A 13,883-nucleotide genomic window follows, 5' to 3' on the forward strand; every position below is an offset into this window, starting at 1 on the left:
ATTTACGCAAGTAAGCTCCTGCATTAAGTACATTCAAAATTGTATTTGATTGTGAAAAGAAAAAAAGAAATAGAGCTTCAAATTTCTGTAACTCATGAATACAGTAATAAGCACTGGTGTTATTTTTGCATAAACATAATATCATCTGTGTGGCATGCATGACTTATAAACAAATCGGTGGTTCCAAGCAATATGTACAACCTGGTGTGAGTGGTATTTCTAGTGTCCTGTGCTGCTTAAAAGATCTTAACTGTTCAATATATGTGTTCAGTGTTCTGCATGATTACGAAGGGAATGGACCTCCCAAAATCTTTGCTTCTTCTCAGAACGAACGCCACAAGACATGCGTACATGCACTTCCTTTCACTTTAACAATCAATAGACTGTCTGACCTTGAGAAACACACACTGACACAATGCTGTTTTAAAGGTCTGTTTTGCCAATGGCAAGTGAAAAATTGCAGATATTCCTGTATTTTTCTTCGTTAACATGATCAAATTGCTAGTATTGGAGGCTCAGTAGTTCCTGTAAGAGCTTGAATGTAATCACGTTTATTCTCCGTTTCATATAAACTTCATCTTGTCTTGTACATTACTCATCCAAGCATTAGTCATCAGAATGAAAGAAGCCATGAAGATGAACTGGGCAAACAGCAATGTGCTTCTTGCCATCTCTAAGCAGTGCAGTCTGGCCACGCTATTAAACATCAAATATGGATCATTTCATTATGAAGGTAGGCATGACTCTCATTGTGGGGTTCCACTTTCTTCATGTCCAAATGTTTATGCACATGCACCTTTTGTTTGAAGCATTCCACGGTGTTTTCCATCCTTCAGCTGGTCACTCGAGCACATCTCCATCAACCACAAATGGTCCAGTAGAAGGAGAGATTTGATAATGGTTTGGCAATATTAAAGGATTGTTCATCTTCTCTATAACAGTAGTTCAAGTAATGTTTGATTGGTGTTCACAGGTATAGAAAATTATCTGCAAAGATATTCCTGTCTTTTTGATTATTTGAATGTTTTCATTGACCGGCAATTACTGTGACTGGCTGTGGTCACCTAGAAAACCGAGAAATCACTAAACTGTGATTTTAAAATGACATTGATTCTGTTTGTTTCTCTGCTGTTTGTATTTTAAAATGGCAAATCTGCCTCAGATTTAAAATAGTCAATCATGTTTAAGATGTATTAAATATTTATCTTATTTAAGCATTGATATAGAACATGCGTGACATTGTACTTTTTTTCTAAAGTACAAGTGTTTCTATCTTAAGATATAAATTAAAGCATAAATTTAAAGTATCTAAAAAGTGAAAAGAACAATGTTTACGTACATAAAATAGCCAATGAGTGGATTATTTCTTCCATTTTAGTGTTCTTAAAAATACTAAATTAGGTATGAATAGACTTTTTAACTCTTAAATTTAAGTATCTGATAAAGTTGTCATTTTACTAGATTATGAACGTGATACAACATTTGCTGATGGGTCGATCGTGATAATCTGCAGGTGTAGTGGATGAAAATGAAATCTGTTTACATGTTCTCATCACAGTTTGGAGAGGCTGTGACAGGCTAAGTTGGCCACAGAGGGAACGGTCCTTTTATGTCTGAGGTCACCTGTTTACATCGGCCACCATGGTGACGTTTACGTGAGGCAGATATGCGGTGTCCTGCGCCTTTTCTTCCACTGCATGCTGCCCTCCCGATCACAGAAGTGCCCACCGCCAACGGCATGGAACAAAACATACCACTGTGTCAGTTGCCAGAAAAGCTTTACTGCCCTAACAGTTACAGCACTTGTTTGAGTAGCTGAAACAGGCCGTGATTTGAAACAGGGCGGTGCATTATGCGCTTGGAATTATTTTTGTCAATAGTGTGGGCTGCTACATATGCCTCATTTGCTGCTGAGTTAACAGCATCCTTACTAAACGTAAGTCATGCCTCGCTGTTTCTAACAGGAGGGAAATTTGTGTCATTGCTTTGAATTGTGATATTCAAGGAAGACCACTTGCATGCTAGATGGGTGACTTGCTAATGCATCTTTGTCCTGTCTCTCTGTTTACAGTTCAGCTACATCTGCCCTGTCTTGTCAAGATGACAGAATATCTGTTCTTAATATGTAGTAGTATAGTACATAAGGGCTAACAAGTCAACAGTAGTTTACCAAATCTGTTTGAACTAATTATGAAAGTTTGATTGACAGCTTTTCATTCTTTCTTTATTTGTTTTTGTTTTTTTTGCTTAACCTAGGTTTGACTCTGGTGTCAAATTTTAAATTGCCATCTGCCATTTTGAAAATCATCATCACATCAGCTAGAATGGCTTCAGCTAGAGATCGTTGGTCATGGCACAATGAACCCCTCGAAGTTTCATTACCTGTCATTATGTGGTAGGTAGGACATTGTCAGGCTTCACTGGAAACCATGACATTTTGATTTAATGAAGTAGGTGATGAAGTGTTTGAACGGTTAAACATGACCTATTTTATGGATAAACAGCATCTTTTGTCTGTGTGTGTTTCAGATGACAAAACTACCATTTGTTAACCCCTCCCCATAACACTTCACTTTTTGTAAATATAAATCATCATCATGCCAAAATGTCAGTCCTGTTTGCTTCCAACTATGCAACAGATTTATTGATTCAGAATATGAGAAATTATTTATGATCTTATTCTCCTGTCAAAATACTCTCCCTCTTTATGCTTTTTTTCCTCTCCATGGATGCAGCCATTACTTTATACTAATAAAAACGCAAGTGTATTATGTATGTATGTGTGTGATGTGCACACATTCTAATTTTCTTTACTCTTTTGTAATATATGATCATGTGGAATGCCTTGTTCTTTATGTCCTGTCTTTGAAGTTAACAGAACAAAGGAAAAAACTATGATAAGCAATTAAGGTCAAAGTTATTATATAACCAATATATTATATATAAATAAATAAAGCCATTAGGATTTGAAATACATTGAGGCTGATTTCTTTCTTGATTTTTTTTTTCTTGGCTTCGTAAAAAAACAAAAAACAAAACAAAAAAACAACTTATTGCACCAAGTAAAATATTATATTCGGATGCTTTTATTTTGAAAGCAAGAAACGTCGAGATGTTTTTGCGGTCGATTCCTGAACATACTGATCTGTGGCACATGGAATCGACTCTTTCAGAATCGACTCTTAATTCCCACGTCCCAGCCACCACGGCGCTTCATTTGTAGGCGGCTGCTAGTTAGTTTGCCTCAAACCCAAACCCAAAACCTTATTTTATTATTCGTTAGCACGTCCCTATACTGTGGAGAGGGGCAATGATGTAATCCCTGACTGAATGCCAGGTGAGTTTTGCCCTGAACCGGTGAAATTTCTACATCAATTTACTTCCACAGCTTTAGCTACACGGTGGGCTAGCGGTTAGCTGGCGAGAAAGCTAAGCTAAGCTAAGCTAACGCTAGCTGGTAACGTATAAGAGACCTAAAACAAAACTTTCCGGTTACAATTGAAGGAGCCCGCTAATTTGGCGCTGTCACACTTAACCGTAATGTAGATTTAGGTAGCTAACGCTAGCTCTCTGGCTAGGTTAGCGTGCTGAAAGCCACTCGCCTAGCCTAGCCTAGCTGCTAGCTAGCTGGGTTAGCAACTAGGCAGGTCCCTCAGACTAGCCGAGGACTTTGTGAGCCTTCATTAAGTTCACAGTTTTCTCGGTTAGCTAGCTTAACCCTCCGTGTGCAGACGTTAAAGGTACTGTTTATAGCGATGACGGACATTTAAATGGAACCTTAAACTGGTTATACTGACAGATACCTGGCTGTAAGTGTAGATAACTGGCTAGGTTAGGCTAGGCAGCGCCTGAAGCGCCCTGGCCACCTGTCACCCAGCCATCCAGGCAGAACGTGGCTGGCCGACCTTTAGTTCCACATTAGAGTTGTACAGCTCGCCTTCTTTTCTTGAGGCATTAAAATCGTGATTCAAAGTCGCTGGATTTATCGTTTGTGTGTTCTAGTGGCTTTGCGGGTAGGCACCTAAATATGACCTCGCTGTCCGCGACCCTGCATCCGGGTTCGGGCTCATCGTGCAGAGCATTGCCAGGGGAGGGGAGTCAGGTAGGTCGGTGTTTAACATCTTACACACACACACACACACACACACACACGGTAGTGAATCATTTCAGCCCGAGCGTCGTGTTTAAAAAAACAAAAGGAACTCTTCGTTGACCCTGCAGGTACAGCCAAAAGCCCCTCTGCTGCAGATTCTCCGGGTCGGCGGAGCTCAAGAGGAGGTTTTCACGCTGAAGGAGGTGAGTCCTGCCATTAGCTACTAGGTTCATTGTGGGGAAATGTCATTTTGCACCTCTCAAACCCTGTCTGCAAACTTGCACCTTGGCAGAATTCTAGCTATGTTGAAAATATTTTCACCAGAAACGTCTCCTTGTGATGTGTCCCTAATTTCTACAGGTCATGCACTACCTTGGCCAATACATTATAGTAAAGGAACTGTATGATAAGCAAAGGCAGCACATTGTCCATTGTCAAGATGACCCTCTTGGAGAGCTGCTGGAGGTTGAGAGTTTTTCTGTTAAAAACCCAAGGTAGGTTTATACCTGCTATAAACTAAGTGAAACTAGTGTAATGTGTAATAACAGTAAAATTAGATAGTATTTTCCTCACATGACATCACAGATTAATAGGCTACGATCTGTTTCACAGCCCTGTGTATGAGATGCTGAAGAGGAATTTGTTTATTTTGAATGGCTCTGGTAAGTTGCCTGCTACTGCTATTTAGAGTTTTATTTTTGTGAACAGTTTTATTTCTGTGTGCGTGCATTTGTGCGTGTGTGGAGTTTTTTTCTTTTCTTTTTTTTTTTGAGAAATTGCGTTATAAATGTATTTAAACTATAGAATCTTACAAGGTTGACTCTTCTGCCATTTAATATATTTTCTCACCCCCACAGACCTTGATAATGGCATGAAGTTTCTCTCGTTCCTAAGAATTGGTGTATGCTTTTTTAATAAAGGGCAAAGGTTTTTTTTGGTTTTTTTTTTTTTTGGTTTTTTTTTTTTTTGGTTTTTTTTTGGTTTGTTTGTTATTATGTCTCATTTGAAATGCAGACGCAGCAAAGAATGTTTCAGTCGGCAAGGATTCTAATGAGTCTCCCTGTGAAGATCCTGGTCAGGTAAAGCGACAGCTTGGTGCATAGGAGACGCGCTGTTCGTCGGCCCCTTTCATGGCAAACGGCAGAAACCTCACAGATCCTCACTGTGAGCTTGACAACTTGTAAGCTGACAGCAGCATTAACATATTTTGTCAAAGTTATTTAGAAGTACTATTTTGGAGTCAACTAGGAAGGAACACGGATCTATGGCAGAAATAAACAGAGCATAAGTATGTTCACACATCTGCTTATTTTCATTTTGGCGTTTGTGTCAATGAGCTCCATTATTTAGATCTTTACTTTTCCTAATGCCGATCAGTTAGCTAAGGGAGACCGCCAAATTTCAGTGGATTTTGCTCCGATGCAATTTCGGTTTCTGAAGGTTTTCTAGTTGGTGGCCGTCCAGTGCAGTGAGCCTGCTTGTGCTTTGCCATGAGAGGGGAAGAGCAGAGCAGCCAGCTCCACCAGTCGTGTGTGTACAGAGTGGCACCGTCTCTGTACGTCCCCGTGGCCGGCTTCGCCTGGTGGTCCTTGGGGGAGGGGAGGGGCACCACCAGTGTGGGCGTGGCCAATGGGGAAACAGAGTCCCTGTCTCTGTTTGTCATTCAGAGTTTCCTTCTCTGCCCCGTCGGTTTTTCAGGCTGGTCGGCAGCTCCGTTTCCCGCTCACCGGCCCTTTCCACCCTTTCCCACTCTGTCCCACACCCTCCTACCGGTCAGCCACAGCCCAGGGGTCGGTCTGGGTGGGGGTGGAATGCAGGAACGCCATGGTATAGTCGAGTGGGTCTGTTGGCGAAAGAGTTTGGTGTGGCAGCGTGGCAGTTTGGTGATTCTTCCGTTGATGCTTGCGGTGGCCACACCTTTTTGGGAGAGGGTGGGAGGAGCAGTGCTTAGAACGTAGGAACAGGCTGTAAAGATGGCAAACAGTTGCATGGTATGTGTTATTAAAAGGTGTGGCCACTTTTGGTTTGCATAATTTATCTGATACAGTGCATTAACTTTAATATTTTTATTAACTTTATTATTTTTTTCATATTTTTAACATCTGGAATGCCGGTAGGCAATCTATTTACTCCCATATGTGCTTTAAATGACTGCCTACTCTTTATTTATTTATATTTTCCTTGACATAATCGTTGTTTTTGAGCGTAATGAGATGTTTTTTGGGTTTTTTTTAATCCTCTGAGGATTTTTGGCCATGTGAGACCCCCAGCATAGTTCCCTCTCCCCCCTGTCCCCCTGTCTCCCTGTCCCTGTGAGTGCGGGGCTGTCCAAGCCGCATGGCGTGGCCTATGCGGGAGAGGAGCTGCCGTCCTGCCTGTGCATCCTCCGCTGCGTCAGGCTCTGATTTCTACTCTCCATTCCTGCGTAGGTGTCCAGCAGCACGTGGGGCACCGGACAGGGTCTCAGCGCCGGCACGGTCGGTGCCTGCGCCGCGCAGAGCTCCTCACAGCGCAGGCCACGGGATACAGATGAAGGTGTGTGTGCGTGCACGCAACAAACACACACACCCACACAATAAAAGACTTCCACACAAAATAGTTTCGACTGTGATTCAAGTCTTGTCATCTGATGATACCAAACAGGTGCAGTTCCCCAATCAGATGCTGCTGATTTAAGTTTCTGATCATTCGCGCAGCCAACATCTGCTCTAATCGCCTACAGACTCTTTAGACGGACTGCCCCGGTCAGCCTGCAAGAGACCGAAGCTGGACGTGAGTCTTGAAGAGTGGGACCTGTCCGGCCTGCCCTGGTGGTTTCTGGGTAACCTGCGTAACAACTACACCCGCAGGAGCAACGGCTCGACGGACCTCCATACGAATCAAGTAAGAGGTGCAGCCTTGCAGCAGTGAGAATGAAGAATTCACCAAATACCTTCTGAGATTTAAGAAAGGCAAGAAGCCTGTAAGGTGGGTTCGCAGAATTGAAGTGGCAACAATGAACATTGAACGTTGTTGAATGATTTAGATTTATGGCATTTAGCTGATACTTTTACTCAAAGTCACTTCAATAGTGACTGAGTTCAGCTCGAGCAATTAAGGGTTAAGAGCATTGCTCAGGGGCCCAACAGTGGTGGGGCTTGAACCAGCAACCTTACGATTAGAAGTCAAGTGTCTTAGCCACTGAGCTACCACGGTTACAATAATGGTCTGTAGCTCCACTGCGCCTGGCCTCAGTGCGGGATAGGGGCGGTGCACGGACATGCACGTGACACGGGAAGCACAGGGAGGTTTGTCACACAACTAGACTGAGGAAGTAGCTGTCTCCCGGGCAGGAGGAGGACACAGCCATTGTGTCGGACACCACGGACGATCTGTGGTTCCTGAACGAGGCAGAGAGCGAGCAGGTGAGCGTGGAGATGAAGGAGGCGGCATTGGAGCAGGGCAGCGATACTGAGTCTCCTCCTCCGGAGGAGGAGCAGGGGCGGAGCGTAAAGGAGGACAAGGAGGTGAATGCTGCCACTGGCATCAGTCCGTCTTCTCTCACTCACTGTCTTTGTGTGTGTGTGTGTCTCTCTCTCTCTCTCTCGCGCGCTCTCTCGCTCTCTATATCTGACTCTTGGCATATTCAAATGGCACTGAATAGTTTTCTGGGTGTTTTGAGTACTTTTCTTTGTTGTTTGCTTTGTTCTCAGATGCAAGATGAACTGGATGAAGACTCTCAGTGCTTGAGTGATGATACAGACACTGAGATCTCCACACAGGTGAATTTACTGAACTGGGTGAGCTTTATTGCAGAGAGGTAAAGCTCTTATAAGAGACATCCTGTCTATCGGATGTGCTCTGCCTGCTATTTTTCACCTGAAATGAAAGCTTCCACTGGAAATTGACAGAAGATGAAAACAGTGACCTTTTAAAGTGCACCCTAGGTTCTTTCTGCAAGTCAAGTGGAGCAGTGCAGCTGTGTAACCCTCCCATTAAAAGGGTGTGTCTTCTTCAGCTGTGTAACCCTCCCGTTAAACGGGGCGTGTCTTCAGCTGTGTAACCCTCCTGTTAAACGGGGCGCGTCCTCTTCCCTCTGCAGGACGCGTGGCAGTGTGCCGAGTGCCGCAAGTTCAACTCTCCTCTGCAGCGCTACTGCATGCGCTGCTGGGCCATGCGCAAGGACTGGTACAAGGACTGCCCGCGGCTGGCGCCCTCCGTCTCCGTGCCGGATATTGCCGCCTGCGGCCCGGCCCTCCCTGCCCACGAGGACGAGGACGCCGGCGGGGTGGACGTGCCCGACTGCCCGCGGACCGTGTCCGACCCCGTCGTCCTCCCTTCCCACCGCGTGTCCCGCAACCTGCCGCCCCGTTGCGGCGGCTCGTCCAAGGGGAAGGCTCCCGCGCGGGCTCTGCCGGGCTCCCAGGAGAGCTCGGAGAGTGAGAGCCAGGAGCTGCTGGACGGCGAGGCCGAGGGCGGGCGCCAGGTCCTGCTGGAGCCGTGCCGGCTGTGCCGCATGCGGCCCCGCGACGGCAACATCATCCACGGCCGCACCGCTCACATGATCACCTGCTTCCCCTGCGCACGCAAGCTGCACCGCTTCCACGCACCCTGCCCTGGCTGTGGCCAGGTCATCCAGAAAGTCATCAAGATGTTCATAGCCTAACCGAGGCGAGGACGGCCAAGCGGGCATGCGGGTTACGCACGCTCTGATGCGGTAAACTTAGAAGTGCGTAACCCTGGGCCTAGAACACGGGTAACATAGTTGTACAGTGATGTTGGACGCATTTCGGTAATGGGCAGTATATGCCAGATTCAGTCTTTATATGAAACTCTGTCTCAAGCTGATGTTTTGCTCGTATAAGACTGGCATGCGTAATGGAGAGACCTACTATTTTCACGTTGTTAGTGTCAGGTGCAAAGGTGTGCATGAATTGCTGCTAGAAAAGGTTATAATCAGAATTCACAATGAAAAAGAGTTCTTACATAAGGAGGGTGAACATACTTAAATAGCTTTCTGTATCCACTTAGTCAATTGGCTTGCATGTCTGTAAAAACACTTTGAACGGATTTATTAACGTTACCTGTTATTTTTCTCTTTAGGCCAGCAGACTTTTTTTTAGGTCTCGGAACAGATCGCACAGTTCTTATTGGTCAGGTTTCCCGAGCATTACAGTATCGGTTCACTGCGCAAAGGAGTTTGCGTGTGTATGGGTGTGTGTGTGTGTGGGTGTGCACTTGCTGGTTGCATAATTTATTTATTTATGAGCATCGTTTTCTAGTTCAGGGGTTTAACTTTGAGTTTGCTGTCTAGCTTGACTGGTGAACATGTTTATTGTGTCTGACCCACAGTTGTGTGCAGTCATTTGACAGAGCATGCTCAGTAATCTGGTGCCTTCTGGGCTCACAGAAAATAGCACTTTGTACAGTTGAGTCTTTGTAAATACTGGATGGCCATGAACTTGCAAATACCACTGGTATTATAAACGTGTACAAATGTATCGTAACTTGTGAGCTGCGTTATATACTCAGAGCTGCTGTGGCAAGCAGCCCCTGGGTGGCGGCGTGTCCTGGAGATTTCTAGCTCGAACAGGCCTAGATCTGCCAAGTAGCTTATGCTGATGGCTTTCTCTCACCACTCGCAGCATGCTGTGACGCTGGTTTCCTTCTCCTCCTTGGCGGCGAGACTGCGAGTGGGCGTGTCCCATGCTCCACACCCACCCCGGTTGGCTCCTCCGGTTCCTCTGCGGCGTCCTGCCTCGTCCAGCCTCTCATGAGCACCCCGTCTGCATGGGGAGGTCAGCGCTGCTGAGGCCCGTGCGCCGAGCCCCGGGGTGCCTCTGTGCGTTGTAGCTTTGTGGGGGCCCAGTGAGCATACGGCCTCACAGCTCCTGTTCCTCCTTTTGCTTTCACCTCTTCCAACACTTCTGATTTTCCAGATGTCCTGCAGACATTTATTTTTATTTTTTTAGCTTCTTTTGCCACTTTGAAAATTTCATTTAAAGTTGCATCCAGTACTGCTGGCATGTTTAAAAAAAAAATAAAAAAAAATGAAAATTAAAATAAATAAGCGACGTTAACGTTTTAGCCCTGCTGCGGTGTATGATGTGAGTTTAGCCTGAGTCCGTACCTGTTCCTGTTCACATATGTAGAGCAGTGGGGCGACTCAGTCACTTTACTTTACTCATCTGTTGCACAGTTCGCTCTCTGTTTGCAGTTGACGGGAAGCCACCAAATGTTTGTGCTCTGCCTGTACAGAATTGTCCTCTTCTCTGCATGACACAGGCAGCATCAATGGCGAAAGATTTAACGAGCCGTCAATACAAGCATCTCGCCACCAGGGGGTGGTAGAAGTAACAGAACGGACAGTATTCATTATAAATGTGGAAAAATTGCAACACTTCACCACCCCCTGATGGCGAGGGAGATGCTTGTATTGATGGTGGATGTGAAGGTGTACTTTTTTTTTTTTTTTTTTTTTTTTTTTTTTTATTTAAGAATGTGTAATATGTAAATATAGAGAGATATTACTTATTTGTATAGCAACCCCCTGCACCTCTGAATCCCATTTGAGCCCTCAAATGGTGCAAATTGCACATGTGTGAATTTTACTTTGTGTACCATATGGTATTCAGCCTAAGAAAACTCATTCATGCTAAGATCACTGCCATAATATTGGGTTTGTTCATTTTATTTTCCCCAGATGTGTTTCTGCTTCAGAGCAAGTCAGCTGCTTTTCTTTGTAGTTAAATAAATAGATAATAAAAACCAAAACAAAAACTGCTTCACTTTTTTGCCTCCCTTTTTTTTTTAATCTGTCTTTCAAAAGGGATCGTTTCTTATTTTTTCAGATGCGAAATGCAGTTTTCTCCCAGGTCCACAAGGGGGCAGGAAGGTTGCGTGTAAGCGTGTCGGAGTAGGGCTACTGTTCGCTGCTGGCTTGTGTAGCCACGTGAGGAGCAGGCGGACGCAGAGTCCTGTTGTTCCCATGCTTTGAGAACCTGCTACATTTTAACTATACGTGTCTGTAATCACTGCACACTCACGCGTATAAACTGAAAATATTGCTTTGATGGGCGCACAAATTATACACTTTGATAACTTGGAGTATGTTGGATTTTAGATGAATTGGATGAAACTACTTGCATGGAGGCCTTCGTGCTGTGAGTGGACGTGTAGTTGTCGTGTAAGGGGAGTGACGTGATTTACAGTAAAATGGGATTCATAACTTCTTGGAAAGTGGTTTGCTGTTCTCCCATTTAAGACTGTTGTTTTAATCACATTCGTTTAATTACGTTAATGGGCCAGCCCTAACATTACTGGCAGTGCCTAACTAGACAGCCAGTGGGGCAATCGAAGCTTGAATAGTCGTCAGCGTGCGCTCTCTCTCACAAACACCCGTACTTACATCACCTCCGATTGAAAACAAGATGGTTACGATTTGGAGCTCCTTCAGTGGTGGCTCCAGATCGGAATCCCGCCATGGCCTGTACAGCTCTGCCGGCGAGTGTCCCCGAATCCATCACTTGTGCGACCCTCCCTGATCTGCACATGCGCAGTGGATCATCCTGCGCTCCTTTGCACGCGCAGACTATTGACTCTGTTTTACTCTGCTGCTTTAATGTCAGCGCCAGGATGAGGGCTTTATGGTTCTCGCTCTCTCTTTATTCCTTCCCGTTCGTGGCTCTGCTGTGCTGGATAAATTACTTTGTTTGCCCGATTAAGGTGTTGGCATTTTCTTTCCCATTTGATCAAGTGCGTCCCTTGTACTAAGTAGAAGGTTCCCAAGTCTGGTTACAGGATGCTGGTGAGCTAAATGTCACGGGACATTAACTGTACTTTACCGTGATGACCACACAGTATATGTTTGAGAACAGTATTGCACCAAATGCTTTTACTATTGCTTTCACGCCAATAAAAAACAGGAATAAGATGACAAAGGTTGCATGCTTGTCTTGTTGCTGTTATGCGCTTGTGCTAAACGCTGTAGAAAACCTTAAAGACCATGACGCACTAGGTGCTAATGGCACGTAACCGCGCAGTGCCATTAATCATCAGCAGCAGCACGGGACATGCATGCGCTCTGTGGACCAACCACTCACCCACAGGCAGCTGGACTGGGAGCGCTGGCGTCCTTTATTTGTCACTTTATTGTTATAGCAAAACAAATTGAAATAATTAAAATGCCCATTGATGTCTGATTAAGAAAACCACTGGGCCATTTTAGTTACCCTTCAGGATTGGGGGAGATGACAGTAGTTAGTTCAGAGTTGCTAACGGCAGCGCGCTGTCCGCTTTAGCCCAGCCCATCCTCCCATTTTCACCCCACTGAAGCAGCCCAGTTCTACTCCATTAACCAGAGTCACTTCCCATTTCTGTGTGCTCTCTACCCCATTTCATATTCCATTATCTTACACACCCAGCACACCTTCCTTCTCCTTATGAGGAAATCAATAGCCACGCTAAATAGATTTCACAATCAATTTTACTATCGTCGACCACCTACAGCCGCTTTCTAGAACTGAAGATCTAGATAGTTTAAGAAGAAGAAGGTGGAGGGGTTAAGGAATGTTCCCATGGCCAAAAGGCTATCGGGTGGGACAGGAACACAGGACCCCTGCTGACCGAACATTATTTGTGCGCTGGGCAATTCTCAGCAGCCTATCAAGCCTGACATGGAACTGGCATGTTTGTGGGTCTTGAACTTGTACAAATTAATCAGGCACAGCAGTATTGGTTTTTATTTTAGGGTTTTATTGGCGTCAGAGTCACTACTGAGTTCAGAGTTGTCCTCTATTGAAAAACAAAAGAAGTAATCATTTGGTCAGAAACTGTTAAAAGGCTTGATAGTGATCACACACTGTACACAGTAACAGAGGGGCTATAGACAGTAATACCTACAATTCTTTATAATAAAGTAGATGGATATGGAATTTAGATTCTGTTTGTCAAATATAAGTCTTGCATACTTACATACAATTTGCAGGTGTGCCCTTATAACATCATAAAAAGTATTATTAAAACCCCTCATCTTACTAGTTTGTTTGCGCATTTGTTTTAAAAACGGCTTGACTTCCAACTACGTAAACCGGACATCATTTAAGCAGCCAATTGTTGCATTTTTTTGGAAACTTTAAAACCTCGAAGACTTCCATTTTTGAAAGTCTTGTTTACACGCAGCCCATAATTCTTTCCAGCGGGTTTATTTGAGACATGGCATGCGCTTTATTTCCTGTTCATTAATTTCTTTAAGTGCATTTCATTAATGGTTCTGTGCTGATCGTGTTTGTGAGTAGTCATGCTTTGACTCATGGATTTAACATACCTTTGCCTTTCACACCATCCATAACTGAACGGCTAATGGAGGACTGAATAATATGTTCTGTTATATAGTGTAGCTTTGAAACACAAATGAAATTTTCAGCCAGGCTGGAATGAAAGTGGGTGTTATTAAGCTCAAGATAATCAAATTCATCTCGAGGTTTTATCTCTCATTGATCAGGAAATTGTGCTGAGTGGGTCATTCATTAAATTCATTAATCTGGCAACCCCACCATTTACGCCGTCATGCTATAATGTTGGAGTACGGCTTGCTGCAAAATGGTTATGATATTTCTGCTTTGATCTTGAACTGTGAAAATAGATTTTTCCCCATTAAGTGAAGGACTTACAGTTCAGTGATGCAATAAGATTCATATTTTGGCATTTGCATCCTTAATAGGCTAGAAGGGGGTCATTTGAATCCAGGCAGCATTACAAATAAGACAAATGGATGATGGCACACCTCCATCCATATAATTGTTTTAGGGGT

At 44.3% G+C, this 13,883-nt stretch overlaps 1 protein-coding gene across 3 annotated transcripts; it reads left to right on the forward strand.

Annotated features, from left to right (window-relative positions):
- Nucleotides 1-3,169: 3,169 nt before the first annotated feature.
- On the forward strand, nucleotides 3,170-10,855 carry mdm4 (MDM4 regulator of p53). 3 transcript variants are annotated; one of them, XR_014119405.1, is made up of 12 exons: nucleotides 3,170-3,337; nucleotides 4,003-4,102; nucleotides 4,222-4,296; nucleotides 4,454-4,587; nucleotides 4,706-4,755; nucleotides 5,108-5,172; nucleotides 6,523-6,628; nucleotides 6,816-6,976; nucleotides 7,411-7,599; nucleotides 7,786-7,854; nucleotides 8,175-8,801; nucleotides 9,718-10,855. XR_014119405.1 is itself a non-coding variant. In XM_035520354.2 (11 exons), exons 2-11 carry the CDS (start codon nucleotides 4,028-4,030, stop codon nucleotides 8,736-8,738), a joined length of 1,488 nt encoding a protein of 495 aa, XP_035376247.1. In that variant the 5' UTR covers nucleotides 3,170-3,337; nucleotides 4,003-4,027; the 3' UTR covers nucleotides 8,739-10,855. The 3 variants fall into 3 exon arrangements, 2 of the variants coding, with proteins under 2 accessions (XP_035376247.1, XP_035376248.1); XM_035520354.2 differs by having other exon boundaries at nucleotides 8,175-10,855; XM_035520355.2 differs by having other exon boundaries at nucleotides 7,426-7,599; nucleotides 8,175-10,855.
- Nucleotides 10,856-13,883: the final 3,028 nt, after the last annotated feature.

This window comes from Electrophorus electricus, chromosome 22, assembly GCF_041902795.1.
Source record: "Electrophorus electricus isolate QZ-2024a chromosome 22, ASM4190279v1, whole genome shotgun sequence".
Lineage (NCBI taxonomy): Eukaryota > Metazoa > Chordata > Actinopteri > Gymnotiformes > Gymnotidae > Electrophorus > Electrophorus electricus.